The 17,391-nt window shown below is 41.4% G+C and overlaps 1 protein-coding gene across 1 annotated transcript in view; it reads right to left on the bottom strand.

The window, feature by feature from the left end:
• The window catches only part of GRM8 (glutamate metabotropic receptor 8), a 1,151,282-nt gene that overhangs the window by 936,599 nt on the left and 197,292 nt on the right, over positions 1–17,391 (bottom strand). The window contains exon 2 of the mRNA XM_007946744.2: positions 4,251–4,467. Within this exon, the coding sequence (XP_007944935.2) occupies positions 4,251–4,467 (217 nt within the window). The remainder of the gene's footprint in view (positions 1–4,250; positions 4,468–17,391) is intronic.

Raw genomic sequence — 17,391 nt, 5'->3', positions numbered from 1 at the left:
GTGGGGACCTGTACAAGTGTGTGAATCTTAAGAAACGGTCCTGACCCTGGTAACCAGAGTCCACTTAGAACATATGTGTCCCATACAATTGTATCAAAATCCATACAAGCAATGTTTCATTGTGTTGTGCACGGTGTCACCACAAGTTGGAGCCTCAATTTTTTTCCCTTGCTTTCAACATTCCTTCCATTATTAAAACACATTGGTTTCAACAAAAAATTCAAAGCAGAAAAAAATGTGGTCATGAAAGGGCTATGAGGATGACATTCAGTCCTACGTTTCAGCACCTGCCTTGGCTCTACACCCATGTTCTTCACTGCCCTTCTTCCACAAGGGTTTGCACCAGTACCTACAGTTTAATGTGTTCATAATCAAACCCATGAGTCGACACCAAACTACCTTTTTCCACTTTATTGTCCCTTTTCTGTGCAAGGTACTTGCCTTCTCTCAGTTGCCCAGCTATGGAATTTCAGTTTCAACTGTAATTTCTTTCTTGCCCTCAAGCTCTGCTTCCAATCAGATGCCATATTCCATAGACTCCAACTCACACATGTCTCTCAAGTCTGACCCTTCTTCCATTTCTATTATCACTACTCTAGAGTGGGCCACCTCACTCACCTATCAGGTTGTCATATTGTGGTGGTTTGAGTGTTTCTAGGATGCTGGAACTTATGCCACCATATTTCTAATACCAGCAGGGTCACCCCTGGTGGACAGATTTCAACAGAGCCTCCAGACCAGACAGACTAGGAGGTAAAGCCTGACAATCTAACCCTGAAAATTAGCCACTGAAAATCCTATAATCACAACCGACTATTGGCCAATATTGTGTTGGATTGTAAGCCCCTAGGTTGGAAGATACTCAAAATATACAATGGACAAAACAACGGACTCAAGTGTACCAACTACTGTGAAGATGGCGCCAGAACAGGCACTGTCTCATTCTGTGGTGCGTGGCATCACCGTGAGCTGGAGCCAAGGTGATAGCAGCTAACAACAACAACAGCACCAGGCCGAGACTATGTCAATGGCCTCTCAATTGGTCTCACCATCTTCCATTTCTCATTAGTGCAATCTCAAAGATACACCATGCTAAATCCATCACGCCTCAGCAGTTTTCTTCCTATCTAGAAAATTAAGGATAAAAGTATCATCTATTATTTGAAATATTCAACTATGTGTCAATGCCAACCCTTCCAATTCTATCTCCCATACCTATCAACAAATAAACTATGCCTCACCCAAATTGTGCTATTTGTTAATTCCCAAATGTGTTATTTGTCTTCTCCGGTAAAAGTCCCATAGTTTAGAAATGCTTTGGGCTGTGGCTATAACAGTTAGCCTATCAGGAGACTATATGTTGTTATTTGTCAAGTGTCTCCTGCCCTTCCCCCTCAAAAGAATCTTAACTAAAGAAGAACCATCACTTCCGTCAGTGTTCTCGGTAGTCACCATTCACTCATAATCTATTCACTCATAAACCCCACTCACCCAGATTCACCAAGGGCATTTCTCCAAGTCTCATATTTTGTTAAAATGAAAAATGTTCTAATCAAACCATACAAGTAATTTATTTCTAAACAGATTTTCCTTTCACTATCATTCTATTATGATCTGTCTGAATTAATCAATGACGCAAGAAGCCTCAATTTACACTGAAATTTCTAGCAATCAATGTTGCTACAGAGAGAATTCAGAACACCGTACAAGACAATTTCTAAGAGGTGGGAAAATATGTAATTTTATTAGTCGGCAGACACTCCAAAAGAATGAATTTACACATCTCTTTCTCAGTCAAGATATTAGGATTTTTAAAAAACACACTACTTACAACAGTGACAGAGATGTCACCAATGTTGTAGTAAGAGCTGTAAATGTTACAGAACTAATGAATTTTCATTAGCATTATCAGATAATTTCAGAATGGGTTAAGTTGCTACCATTTGCCATTCTCATTAATACCATTGTCATGTAAAAGGTTTAATTTCCAGCTATTTTTGTTCTAGATACAATCTTTGTCATTAAAATGAGGGATGATTTTGATATTTAATATATTCCATGGCATACTCCAATGTGGCACTAATTTGGCCTTTTCAGTATTCTGTATATTAATTGACAATCCAACCTCCTCCATTCCCCAGATTAGTGAGAACTGAAATAGAATGGACAGCCAATCAAGTTGCAGAATACTGAAAAGATCAACACAGAAGAAACGTGTTGCCCTAATCAGGAGCATAGATGAGGCACTCAGAATTATTTTCTCCCATACTGATCACTAAGAAAAAGACCAGGAATAATAAATGGCACCATCTGAACCCTTTAATGTAACAAAACTGTCAAAGTATGGTGATGCTCCCTAAAGAGTAAAAACTAAGTATTTCTTATTTTAGTCAAAACAACAAAGCTGTGATCGCACTAAACTTTTAGAACAATGCTTTTGTCATTGTTCAGACTCTGCAACAATTGGCAAATTATGTCCTGTACTGAAACCTTCATAGCAATCGACATCACGCACACGTGTGTCCTGTACTGAAACCTTGATAGCAACCAACATCACGCACACGTGTGTCCTAGAGGTGAGCCATGTGCAGAGCCACTGAGAACACATTTCAAAAGGTACCCCCTTTGTCTCCCTCTCTTGCTGAATTATCGCTCTGGTGAGAAAAGACAAAAGCTGCTTTAATAAGGCATTATCCCAGCATCCAGAAGATATTGTTCTCATTTGAGTGGCATTTCCTGTGAGGACAAACTAGGGGATTTTAACCAAAGATGTTATAATTCATCATAATCTAAAGTTCAATTTTTATAGCAATAGTGTTATCATTTAAAATGCCAGAGAGCAAAGATTATGGCTGTGTTGGCACAGCAGGTGTGAACAGTTGTCCAATTAACACTGTTCAGTAAGACCAGGGCTTTTCTATGCTTTCTGCAGCAGCACATCACTAAAAACAAATGTTCCTAAAAAAAAGAAAAAAAAAACTCACTGCCGTGGAGTCGGATCCAACTCACAGCGACCCTTCCTTGGGTTTCTGAGGTGGTATCACTATGGAAGTAGATTGCCCAACCTTCCTTCCAAGGAGTGGCTGTGGGTTTGAACCACTAGCCTTCTGGTTAGCAGTCAAATGCCTTAGGCACTACGCCACCAAATCTTTATGTAGTATGTAGTAATTTGTTATTTCTAAGCCCTATCACTAACTCTAAGCAAAGAATGATCTCAGGCATCTGCAAGTCTCTCAGGTGAAACTCTTATTCAATGACTTTAGACTCTGTCTTTGGTAATGTTGGTGATGCCCAAATCACTCTTGGGATCTTTTCCTGAGTTGAAGCTTTCAAGAGAGACAATTATCAATATAACTTGTTCCTTAACAAGTTCAAAATTACTACAGAACAGCCAAGGGACACTCTAACTGTCTACAAAATACTACTGTTACTTTTATAGAAAAACAAATTTTAATTTATCAATTCATTCATTCTTCATGTGAATAACAGTGATTGTTAAGTAACAATAACATGCCTCCTTCCACCCGCAAGGACGTATTGTTGACTAATTAGCAGTAAGATTTGTGCTGTACGTGGGGCTTTGTCATTGTTGTTCGTTCCCCTCACCACTCCTTCCACAGACATTGATGAAATCCCTACAGAGATTTGGCTAAGTACCTTGAAAAGGCCCAGGATGAAGCGCATAACCTCTAGTTCTAACTCAGTTTTTCTTGTCCTTCATTCCACTGTAAGCTTCAGAGTTTATGGTAAGAATAAAAATGCAAAAAGTCATCTAGGACAAGAAGAATATCACTTAAGTATAGCCTTGGGGGCTACTTCAGTATTGTTTTAGGATGATTACTAATCTTAATCCCGATAGGGTTGGATGTTAAATTCCACAGCCTATTTTTTTCTTAATTGAATGACTTGCTAATGTAAACTTCCATCTTGAACAATCAAACAGTATGTCATTTATTCAAATTTACATTGGCTCTAATGTGCTGGCAAACTCCCTCATCAAAACAGACAACTTTAAAAAATGTTCGCCAGAGTCAGGAGATCTGTTTCCTAAATTAGCACCAAAGTGTCACCTTGCAGATGTACGAACAACAAAATCATTTATAATAAAGCCAGCTTCCTTCTAGAGTGGACAACCTAGGTCAGACTGTTTGTGGAGTTCTAATTGTTCCGCACAGATCAGAGGCAGCTTGAGATCTGATTCTAGCAACCTGTCGCCTCCACATACAATAATCTGATAAGTAGATGCTTACCAATTTCCCTGGAGATCTGGGTGAAGGCCTCCACGCCGCTTTCCCCATAGTTGCCCTCGGAAGCCAGCGTCGATACATAATTCCACCCCAGTGCCGTCACAATGTCCACCATGGCTTGCGCTTGGTAGGAGTCAGGCGGGACTACCCGAGAGAAAAAGTCATACCTGGTGTTATCACTTAGCTCTGGGGCTGTGGATGCATAGCTGATTTGAGGTATCTGCAAAGCAAATGACAGGTCATTTCAACCCATGAGGAAGCTTGTAGAAGATGGATTGTCACAGAGACTATATAACTGAAGTTGTACCAGAAGACCAAACATCTCAGCCTGAAGCTAAAACAGGGCTTTGTGACCACCAGTTTAATAAGAAAGCATTTTATAAAGGACTGTAGGTGCACTTTCTTTCAATACTCAATCATTCTAAGTACAGAGAAGATTTTAGTTTGGCTTCAGGTACCATTGGTTCTGAAGCCAAAGCAAAACATTTGTGTGTTTTGTTGTGGTTGCTTTTCTTTGCTGTGTATGATAAGCTCTCATGCAAGAATGAGGCAGAAATGAAAATTTGGTGGATATGGACATCAGGGAAGGTCACTTCTGGTCACATATGGCCTTAGGACACAAAGGCTATACAATGACTAATCAGGAATTTAATGAGATTTTTTTCACACTTGATACCATTTCAGTCATAAGATTGTATTTTTGGTAAGATACTTTAAATATACACTCCTTGGAAGGAAGTTTAGGCAATCTACTTCCATAGGGATACCGCCTCCGAAACCCAAGGAGGGGTCGCTATGAGTCAGGTCTGACTCAATGGCACATAACAATAACAACAACAAACTTTAAATATATAGTTGTGCAGGTCTGTTTACTGCTTATTGATACTATCACCAGGCACCCCAAAAAGTTTTGGAAATAGCCAACCACACATTCTCTATCAAAAACATTTTTACCAACTTCTCTCAAATAAAATCACAAAAAGGAATCCAGATCATTGTGCTATAAGATGCTCAAAACTAGGTAGGGTTCCTATGTGTTTTCCTAAATAAATCTGAGCTGGACAAAATATTAACTGTATGCCACAAATACCAAAAACAAACAGTAACAAGTAGCATTCACTCATAGATCCAACGAGGGCTCTGATGCTGCCAGTGAAAAGCACTATGATAGAAGAACACATGGACGGAAAAGACGTCCGGCAGAAGAACATCCAGCAGCCTAAGGCACAGAAGATGCAGGGAGCCTAGAAGAAGGCCGGGAGGACACTACAGCCACCGGAAACTGTGCATGTCCCCAGGCACCAAGTCTAAAACGGCATGGTGAACTTCAGAACTTCATGCACAGTTCCCCATGGCAGAAGGCAGGCTACCAAGAGGGGTATAACAGGAATGCAAAGGCCCAGACAAGGATGATGAGGAGTGTGCATTTTTCCTCAAAGGACTTGCAGAAACACAGAATGCCTTTAACCAAGGGAATGGCATGTGGTCAGATTTTTGTTCTAGAAAGTACACAATGGTGGAGAGCTGTTGTTGTTATTTGCCATCGAGTCAGACCCGAATCATAGCAACCCTTCCTTGGGTTTCTGAGGCAGTATCTGTAGAAGCAGATTGCCCAAACTTCCTTCTGAGGAGTGGCTGGTGGGTTTGAACCGCCAGCCTTCTGGTTAGCAGTCAAGTGCCTTAGGCACTATGCTACCAGAGCTCCCAATGGTGGAGAGCAGTGGCCCTCAAATTTCAGTGTGCTCTTGGGTAGTCCCAGTCCCAAAGAGTCTAGTGCTGTGTGTCTGGTAGTCCAGGGATCTGTATTTTAATATGCCTCCAGTGGACCACATGCTATGCCTGAAGATATACTGAACTAAGCAAAGCTAAATAAGACTCAGGAAAACAAGTCACAAAACTATTAAAGGAATCTAAGTAAGGAGCTCTGGTACTGTAGTGCCTTAGGCACTTGACTGCTAACCAGAAGGCTGGCGGTTCAAACCCACCAGCCACTCCTTGGAAGGAAGATTGGGCAATCTACTCCCATAGTGATACTGCCTTGGAAACCCAAGGAGGGGTCGCTATGAGTCGAGTCTGACTTGATGGCATATAACAACAACAAGTAAGAAAGTATAAGAATTGAACTAAGACTTTCATAGACAGATAAAAAGAAGAGGTAGAAACTAAAAGTACCTAAAAGACAGGATTAGGTGCAAGTGACAGGGAGAAAGGTGGAATGACTCAGTTTTGTGGCTTGCACAGCTGGATAGGTGGTACTGTTATTTACCAAAACAGATAGAGGAAGAGGAGATATTCTCTGGGCAAAAATGATGAGTTCAATGATTTGCCTATTTTGATGTTCCTATGTGGTGAATGAGAGCAACTGAAAAGGAGGCAATGAGATTTGAGGACTGGAGTTTAAGAGAATCTTTAAGACTATAGATAAAAACTTGGGACAGGGGACAGGGGACATGATGGAAATGGCAGTTAAAGCCATGGGAGGGAATGTGGTCACCCAAGGACTGCATGGAGAGTGAGAGCAAAAGGGCAGTTTGGGAGTGTGTACCTCACCACTCCTCATGCACCATGCTGCAGCGTGGGTGGGAGCTCAGAAGTCCAAATGGCTAAAGGATGCCCAAACGGGCTGCTCAGTTGAAGGTGCAGGTTTGGCTCATACGTAAAACAATGAGTTTGCTTTCCGTCAGATCCCTGTAGCTAATATCAGAGCGTAGATGTCCAAGCAGTTCCATCTTCCTACATAAGGCTGCACTTCCTGAGACTCACCATGCCTGGCCAGATGATTCCTGATCCACGTGGAGGCTGGGACTTCACCCTTTACATCTTTGAAAATCCCTCCACATCTGGATAAGCTTCACTAGCTCTAGACAGTCCTAATCCATATGGGGGGGGGCAGTGAAATTGTCCTAAACTTTCCAAGTAAAAAAACCTGTGATCCAGGCAACAGAAGTTGAACAAAGTACTTAGAGCTCTCCAAGGTGCTGCAACTGGTGCCCGCAGAACATTGACTCTGCCACACCAGCTCCTGCTTCTGGGAGATTCTTGTCTACCTACACTGACTGTAACAATGATTATGCATTCAAACCTGATTAACCTCGAATTCTTTCTGGTCCAGTTTTCCTCCTAGGGATCATGTTAACTTACTAATATTGTGGGACCATGAAAGCCAATGAGACCTGCCTCCTTTCTGCCCCTTTGCTTCCTTTGCCAAAGGCACTGGCCCTGTCTGGACAGATGTTCTCCTTAATTAGGCTCTATGCCTCTGTAATAGATGATCATTCAGCATGGACACTCCCCCAAATCTCAATCCATACACCCAAACTTGGCCCAGATCACCTTCCTTATTTGCTTCTAAAGGACCTGGGAAAGAGGCAGTGAGAACTATTCCTTCCTATTGGAAACATTCTCCATGATCAAGGGTTTGTGCATCTCTGTGTTCTAACGAAAGGGATTAAGCAGGCTGACCTTCACTTTGGAAGGAGGGGTGTGTGAGAGAGACAGAGAGACAGAGAGAGATCATATAGAAAATTCTATAGCACTACACCATTTCCTTGTCCTGTTTAGAGACATACTAATCCTCCCACTTCCTCAGCTACTTAGAGTCCAGCAGTAAAAATGTCTTACACAAGCTCCACTCTGCCTATTATAATGAGCCACCCCTTTCTAAAAATGAGCACAAAGTGTGAAAACTGAGTGTTTGAAACCAAAACTAATTATCTCAAATTACTACCTCCAGTCAGTTACTTTCAGGGTTGTTTAATTAGCAGTCAGCATCATGTTTAGGATTAATTAAACAGGTGTAAAGGGTACATAAAATAAAAGTGCAGATTGAAGATGACTGTTTGAATAATTAGGTAATGGACTTTCTCTCCAAAGTCTTGAATAGTTTCATCTTTCCACATCAATGTGCAGAAAAGCAATGTGAAAGCACATACTTGTTTTTTCATTTGTTCAATATTTGAGATGCTTCAGTCTATAATATAATACATATGATAATACATGCCAAAGTATACTGAGAGTATTTCAAGTCAATTTTCCATGTTGTCAGGAGTTCACAACTCACTTTTATTTTCTTATGGTAGACCACTAAGCATTGGCTCCTTAACCATTTTAATTTCTGTGCCACCTTCCCCAATATTTCCACTATCCTCAAATGGAACACCTACTGGCAGCTGATAGGATAATTTTAAAAAAGAAAAAAAAAACTAGAATGTTTATTTTTCTTTTTTCCTATGCCAAAGCCAAAGAGCCCTGGTGATATTAGTGGTAATTCACTCGAATGCTAACCAAAAGCTTGGTGGTTCAAACCCACCCAGTGGCTCCATGGAATAAAGAGCTGGTGATCTACATCCGTAAATATTACAGCCAAGGAAACCCTATGGGGCAGTTCTACTCTCTCACATGGGGTCGCTATGAGTTGGAATCAATTCGACAGCACAGAACAACACCACCAAAGCCACCATAACTTCTCCTCAACCCTGGAGGCCTCATCCACCAAACACAACAAAAAGATAACAGAAAAATGGAGTGGGTGGTAAGAGAAAAGAAGGAAAATATACTGACAAAGGAAGGAGTTTGGGAAAGCATCATTCTCACATCCTTTCTAAGAAGTAACATTCTTTATAAGCTTCTGTGGACACCCACTTGCCCATTTAAAGAATAAAATCCAAGCTCTCCCATGTGGCTCACAAAGACCACCAGAATCAGAGCCCAACCTCCCTTCTCTTCCCCACAGGCACATCACACTCTGCAAGGGTCTGCACCCTTTGCCCATGCTGCTCCTTGTACAGGGCAACTCTCCACTCTGCTCCACCTGGTTATCTGCATTAATGCACTATCCAGCTCAACAGTCACCTCCTCCCTGGGAAACTGTCACTAACTCTATCAGGCAGAGTATCTTTTGCAGCTCCTAGCTCCCATCACCTCTATCATCTGACATAATAATCAGGACTGTCTGCTGGAGTATGAACCTCTCAAAGGCAAGGTTCCTGCTTTATTTATTGGGTATTACCAGCCTATGGTGCAACTGTTCAATGAATGTTTTGGAAGGAATTTTGAAATAGACTCTCCATGCCCTGGAATCCACCAAAAATATTGTGCAGGCTCCTCTCCACTGATGTCTCTTGGTCTTTCTCCATCCTGCTCTGTGTCCTAGCAGACTGCTCCCTATGACCTACATCATCCAGGCTGCCTTGCCTCTGGCTTCCAGTTGAGTTTGGCTAATGGGAGGTACCAGCAGTAGGTTGGGCCAGAAGTATGCATTCCTGCAGCAACTTTCCCACTTACTTGGTGTCTCTCTATCTAAGCCCTCATCCATGGCTAAAGCTCTTGCCAGGTTCTAGTGACCACTCTCTCCCCTTGTCCCTTCAAATCTTCTCACTGTTGCCAGCTCTTGATTCTCAGTTAAAAAATTAAAAAAGTTGCCTTCCAGTCCACCCTCACTCATAGCAAGCCCATATGTTGCACAGGAGAACTGTGCTCCATAGGGTTTTCAAGGCTGTGGTCTTTTGAAACTAAATCACCAGGTCTTTCTTCCAAGGTGCCTCGGGTGGGTTCAAACCACGAAACTCTGTTAGTAGTCAAGCACTTAACTGTTTGTGCCATCCAAGGACTCCTCTCCACTGTTTCTGAGTGCTTCATCATCTCATATAATTTCCTTTAACCATGTCCACACCTTATAAATAGTACTTTTGTTAACTCTTGTTAACCTCTCCCCCACGACCCCTTTGAGTGTGCCAGAAGCCTGTGCATGCACCCACTATGACAGTCATAGTCCACAGCTGGGCTCCCCCACACCGGCCCTGCCCTAACCTCTTAGCCTTCTCCACCCACTTTCCCTTCCAATCTTCTCTACCACTGTCCTTACATGACTTTTTCTTTTGCTTTCTCTTCCTTTTCCTTGAGGTATCAAATTTCACACTCTCTAACACCTGTCATTTTGCTTTGCTTCATTTCTCATTTTCTTTCTGCTGAGGTTTCATAATATGATGTGTGCTTAAAATAAGGCCATATTTCCATTGCCCAAATAAAGTATATTTGATGCAATTAAATGTGCAATTCAGGACACTCATCACTACACCCTCTATATTAAAAAAAAAAAAAAATGCTTTAACTTCCATTTTCCTGATAATTGTTATGGTTAGGAGAAATCCCATCTCCTTCTCACACTGCATTCTCACTTCAGCCCACAGAAAAGGAGATTCCCATCTCTCACTGCACCCCTCTTGGGGGGATCCAGAGCAAATATATCTATCTAGATTTCCACACCTTACTTGCTCTCCCTGGGAGAAAGAAGAAAGTGAACCAGAGGTCAGAGTTCTACACTTATCACACAAGAGTGGCTAGTAGGCTCCCCTCTTATTCTTCGACCTGCCCACAGTCATCCTGGGCTTCTTTCCTCTGTATGGTAAGAAGACCAGACAGGGCCTCCCTTCTAGGGGAGGACACTCAGCATCCTTCTCTTCATATTCCACTGGCCACTAGATATGTGAGAGAAGCTAGATGTCTATGCCACTGCTTGAAGACTTACAGTCTTCCGTGCAGAGACCCAAGGTTGAGATCTGATGTGGGAGGTGCCATTTTGGCTTCAGGCCCAAGCTATCTTCTCTCTAATGCAGTTCTTAACAGACAGCCATGTGTCTGGGGAGTTATTTGGTGCTTTCCCAGTGATTAATAAAGAAAATTACTTGATCTACACTTCACTAGTTATTCTGTGATTCTTGGACTTCCAAACTCTAAGAGATTCAAAAACTTTGGCTTAGAGCCCAAGGTGGCAAAATTTCTATTGAAAAGAAATTCATGTACAGCCTCTTGAATATTTTGATAACATAACAAATAAATACACAGACAGATATATTTTTAAATAGAAGTCAGCAGAGATTCTTGTCCTCTAGTATCTTTTCTTCACTTGTTCTAGATAAAACCCCCATTTTCACCTAGGCACTTAACCATTCAGAAATAAGGCTACATTTCCCAGTGTTACTAGCAGTTATGTCCATTGTTGTTGTTGTTGTTGTTGTTGTTGTTGTTGTTATGTGCCATCAAGTCACACTCAACTCATAGCGACCCCTCCTTGGGTTTCCAAGGCAGTATCACTACGGAAGTAGATTGCCCCATCTTCCTTCTGAGGAGTGGGGCTATGTCCATTAATATGTGGCAAATGCAACTTCTGAAAAGCATCCTTCAAGGAAGAGGGCATGCTCTTCCCATGGCCCTCCCTCTTGCCTGCTGGCTGAAATTTTGACATAACAGCTATGGCTCCATTAGCCATCTTCAGCCATATCCTAGGCATGATGGAACAAAATGCCATACCCTAGTCTGTGCCATTATGATACCTGGATTCCTGAAATAACTTGCTTTTCCTGCTTCTAGTCTTGTCCTCAAATCCATTCTCCACTCAGCAAAACAAACTTAAAAAAATCTTATCAAAGTCTTGCTCAAAGACATTCAATCACTTCCCATTGTTTTTAGAATGAAACAAACAAACAAACAAAAAAAAATGTGGTTTTTGACCATGTCCTCCCTCACTCACCAGGTTCAGCAACACCAGCTTCCTTTCTGTTCTCTAACATGGCCAAGTTCTTTCTACTCTTCAATGTCTGGACATATTATTCCACCAAGTGTGTTCCCCTCTTCAAGGCTTGGACATACTGTTCCATATACTTTTACCAAACCTTCCATGGGTTTTTCTCATCCTTCAGGCCTATGATCCATTGTCTCCTCTTCAAACAGGCCTTCCCTGACTCCTTTCTCTATTGTGGCCTCCCCACTATTACCCCATCTCATTATTTATTTCCTCCATTACACTCATTGCAACCTGTCATGGTGTGCTCTGTGTCCCCTACTAAAACATAGATTTAGCAGGGGTCTTCTCTGTGTTGTTGACAACTGTAACTTGCCTACGTAGCACATAGCTGTTGTTTTAGTTGCCATGGAGCTAGCTCTTACTCATGGCAACCTTATGTACAACAGAAGGAAATACTGCCAGGTCCTACGCCAGCTTCATGATCATTTATGTTTGAGTCCCCTATTAGCATACCACTTACTACCTATCCACAGCCCCTGAGTTGATTCTGACTCATATTGACCCTATAGGACAGAGTAGAACTACCCATAGGGTTTCTAAGGCTGCAAATCTTTAAGGAAGCAATCTGCCTCATCTCTGTCCCATGGAGCGGCTGGTTGGTTTGAACTGCTGACCTTTTGGTTAGCAGCCAAATCCCTTAACCACTGTCCCACCAGAGCTCCTTGTTAGCATATTATAGGGGTTTAATAAATACATGGGGAGCTCTGGTAGCATAGTGCCTAAGGCACTTGACTGCTAACCAGAAGGCTGGAGGTTCAAACCCACCAGCCTCTCCTTGGAAGGAAGACTGGGCAATCTACTTCTGTAGCGATATTGCCTCAGAAACCCAAGAAGGGGTCGCTATGAGTCGGGTCTGACTCGACAGCATATAACAACAACAACAATAAATACATGTTGAATGAAAATAAATTAATCCAGTCATCTATCCATCCATCCAAGACCCCTTTGATTAATTCCCTCCATGCATAGTTTTTTTTCTATAAAACTATTTAAAAGTCATCCATTTCCCACTTTCTTTACTAATTAAAGACATACTCAGCTTCAAAAGCTCTAATGAGCATTAATTTCCATTGTTACCAAGCTGAGGTGACATATTTCCATTGCCAAACAAGTAAGTCTCATCACAGTTGTAGCTTATGTAAACTCATCACAGGGAAGCATACAATGGTCTCCAAGCTTTTAGAAATGCTGAAAATGAATATGGGAACTTCATAACTATCTTGGTAAACACTTTAATAGCCCATGGACTTCAAGTTGTCACTAAAGAATAAGTATTATGTTTCTAATCAAGGGTGAAAGTCACAGATGAATTAATCTTGGCCCTTCTTGCTTGTCTTTATCTATATGATGGATACTCTAGACAGAGCTGGAAGTCTTCCTTCAACTGTGTCTCTCAATATTACCTTCATTGGATCTGACTCTACGTGATTAAGAGCATGAGACTGGGAGTTTCTGAGACTGAGAAGGGCCAATGGGCATTCAGACACCATAAACACTCTCAAGGTCCAGGAAGATAACATTCCACCCCAGCTGACTCTTTTAAGGTCTCCTACTGTCTACATTATTATTCTTTCCCCATAACCACTGCATCACCAGGGCTCCTCCAGAGACTATTAGAATTTTAGTAAAAGCCCCTCAGAACCTTAGTAAATTTAAGTTTTCCTGAAAGAAATTCCCACACAACTGAGAAGAGGTTGGCAGGAAGAAGACAATTAAAGACTTGGGTCAAATATATCTTCATTCTCAATTCCTGACAAACGAGGTTTTCGTTCTTTTCATCTCTGCAAACAACATTGTCCATTGATTGTGGAGGAAGTTGGCAAGTGAGTTCTTCATGCTGTTCAATAGCAGCATTGGTTTTCTCCAGCAAAAGATCAGCTTGAAACTATGGTCGTCCCTCAGGGGGTCGTGCTTATCTGAGCACTTCTTCAATGATGGTGGCCTTAGCAACAGTGGCCATCACTACAAGAGCTCTCTGCCACCTGGCCTTGGGATGGATTTGTTGTTGCTGCAGAATCAGGACCAAAACAGCATAATGATTACAGCCATTAACCTTGTCTTTTCAGACTTGCCTGCTCTCTTGTATCCAAACTACTCACAGCTTGTGGCAAGACTTGAGCATATAATCAGAAATTATATATAAAGGAAATCAAGGCTAGAAATCAAAGCTCCTAGTAACCCTTACCTCCTTCATGGCCCTGACTTTTCCTGCTCCTTTCAGCTCCATGAAAAAAGGAATGAGGGAAAAGGAGAGAGGAAATGCAAAGCCAAAGAGAGTGAAATAACATAGCAGAGTGATGCCTATCCTGCATTTGTTTCCAAAAACATGAAGAAGTACTACTAGTTACCATTTGTAGTCGAGTCCATTCTGACTCATGCAACCTCATTTGTGACAGAGTAGAACTGTGTTCCACAGGGCTTTAAATGGTTGATTTTTCACAAACAGATCACCAGGGCTTTCTTCTGAGGTATCTCTGGTTTGATTTGAATTGGGAACCTTTCAGTTAGCAGCTGTGACCTTAATTAACCATTTGTGCCACCCAGGGATCTTTCTAAGTCGAGAACCACTCAGAACAATCCTGCCCACCTAGTGGACAGTTACCACTCTTCCTATTTGTACAACCTAGTGCCATATGTGAAATTCTGCCCTCATCTCCCCTCTCAATTAAGTTACCATGGCAGATTCAAAGGAAGGCATGAACTTTTGAGTTTTGATGTATGGTGGGATATAGCAAAAGAAAAGAAGAGGAAGCCTACTGAAATGGGAAATTATGGAGGCCATGGAGAAAGAGAAAGAGATTGCACTGTACTGTCCATTGTACAGTATTTTTAGCCTTCTCTCATACATCAGTTTCCTCAAACTAAGCAAAACTCTATACACTCACTCACACTGTGGTTAGTTAGCATACCCAAGTACCACACAATGTCAGTTGGTTTAAAGCCATGAACTTAACTTCATTATGGGCCAAGATGCAGACCATACCCACCCTCCTCAGCAGAACCTTCCTCCTCACAAATGCACGGCACAGGTAACAAAGGCAACCAGAGAGGAGTCAAGGTCAACCCATGGCCACTACTAGATAAATAATTCAGAATGTTTGTTCCTAATGATGAATCTGAAATTTCAGTGGCAACTATGAAGATCAAGTCATAGAAGGCACACTCTCTTCAACACATATAGGCTATTTTTGTATACTTGCAAGCCTGGAATTATAAATACATATTATACTTACAAAGTCATTGCTTGATTTTGGACAATCCATTTGGATATTCTATTGAATCTTAACAGGGCACATGTTCTCATCACTTTGTCAAGGTTACTGAATGAAGCAAAGAAGCAAATGGTAGACTAAAATGAGAGTAACTAAAGTAGAGTGAGGGAGCTCTGGTGGCGTGTGCCTAAGGCACTTGACTGCTAACCAGAAGGCTGGCGGTTCAAACCCACCAGCCACTCCTCAGAAGGAAGGTTGGGCAATCTACTTCCGTAGTGATACTGCCTTGGAAACCCAAGGAGGGGTCACTATGAGTCGGGTTCGACTCAATGGCACATTACAAAGTAGAATGAATTAACTATGTTCAAGGCATGAGTGATGCACAGGGCAGGATACTGCCTCGGAAACCCAAGGAGGGGTCACTATGAGTCGGGTTCGACTCAATGGCACATTACAAAGTAGAGTGAATTAACTATGTTCAAGGCATGAGTGATGCACAGGGCAGAGCAGTGGAGAGTAGTAATCCAGTAAGGGTCAGAAAGAGGCAGGTGCCACACTTGATCCTAAGGGTCTTGAGAGGGGACAATTGTGGAAACCTGAAGTAAAAAGTCATGAATGGAAGACACTTTCAGAGAAGGAATGACCTCCCTGAGGGGACACAGCCAGCTCCTGACAGCCACGATGGAACCCAACTGGAAGCCAGAGGGCAAGGAGACCTGTTGGTGTTGTCTGCACAGAAGAACACCACCACCACCACCCCCAACCCCAGGCAGAGAGCAGAAGACAATAGAGAGGAAGAAGTTCTGAAGCAACTAGAGCATCTGGTCCAGTTATCATTCATCACTGGTCAGTACTAACTTCGAGCAAATTTTATGAATAGCTATGCAAGCAAGGAGCTACGGTGGCACAGTGGTTAAAGTATTCAGCTGTTAAACAAAAGATTGGTGATTCAAACTCACCAGCTGCTCTGTAGGGAAAAGATGAGGAAGTCTGCTTCCATAAAGATTTACAGCCTTGGAAAGCATATGGGGAAGTTTTACCATTTTACCCTATTCTATTGGGTCGCTATGAGTCAGAATCAACTTGATGGCAGTGGGTTGGGTTGGGTTTATAAAGAATGCTCCTTAGAAGCAAGGATGGTAAGTCTTTGGTTGGCTTAACTTGGACATGTCATCAAGAAAGACCAACCACTAGAAAAGGACATCATGTTTGATAGAGGCTCAGTGAAAATTATTAGGGAGATCCTAATGAAATAGATGGACACAAAAGCCACAACAATGGATTCAAATGTGCCAGTGAACATGAAGATGTCAAAGGACCAGGCAATGTTTTGTTCTGTTATATATAAGGTCCCCATAAGTTAGAGCTAATTTGACAGCAACTAACAACAAAATGCAGATGTCCAGTTTTCTATTATGTTGCTGTTGCTGTTGGATGCCATCAAGTTGGTATCAACTCACAACAACCCCATATAATAGAGTAGAACATGGGGGTCTTCCCAAGATAGCTAGGTATTTTTCCCACAGAGCCAGTTGGTGGGTTCAAAGTTCAAACTTTCCATTAGCAGCTGAGTGCTTAACCATTGTGCCACCAGGGCTCCTTGTATTATATTGCTTATATGAAAATTGGTATTTTCCAATACTTTTGCCAGATCACCTACATTAAAACATTGGGATTTGACTATTGAAAACTTGCAATCCTAAAGCTGGGCCAATTAACTTAGAATTTCTTTTGGAAAACAAAATACTCATGCCCTGCTTAAAACAGAAGTCTAATAATTTTAATCAAATTGGTAATGACATTTGACTTCTAACCTGCTTATTTAAAATGAAAGACAAGCAATCCATGAACATGAAAGAATTTACATGCAAACCACCATAATTATAGTCTGTTAGATTAATAAACCTTTTTTCACATCTGCTAATAACATTTCACAATGAGAAAACACAACAGCTCCTAAGGGAAAGAGATGTTAAAATCTATCAAGTCACTGGTAGTTTGGGAAATTTTATATTTAAACTACCCTACATATATTTACTCAAAAGTTCTAATAGCAACTTGGATACTAAATCTTCATTTTTTTAAGGAATGGATTTTAATATTCCAACCAGTTTACAGTTGTTCTAGTTTATAGCTTCTCTTATCTTCAAATTTTTCCTATTTCTTTAAATTTCCATATATTTCAGTACTCTTGTGATTTCTACAAAATTTTAACCAGTGCATTTGCAATAGTGCATACAAATCCAAAGGTTAATTGAAAACACACACTTTTCTGATTAGTGGTTAAATTAAATTTAATGCCTTTGTAATGATTACTTTTTGATTAATTCATTCAACAAATTTAGCTCCC

The sequence above is a fragment of the Orycteropus afer genome, unplaced genomic scaffold (genome assembly GCF_000298275.1).
Source record: "Orycteropus afer afer isolate SDZICR_OR568_19922 unplaced genomic scaffold, OryAfe1.0 scaffold00170, whole genome shotgun sequence".
Lineage (NCBI taxonomy): Eukaryota > Metazoa > Chordata > Mammalia > Tubulidentata > Orycteropodidae > Orycteropus > Orycteropus afer.
Note: the sequence above shows the minus strand (reverse complement) of the source record. Positions and strands in the feature narration are given on the sequence as shown.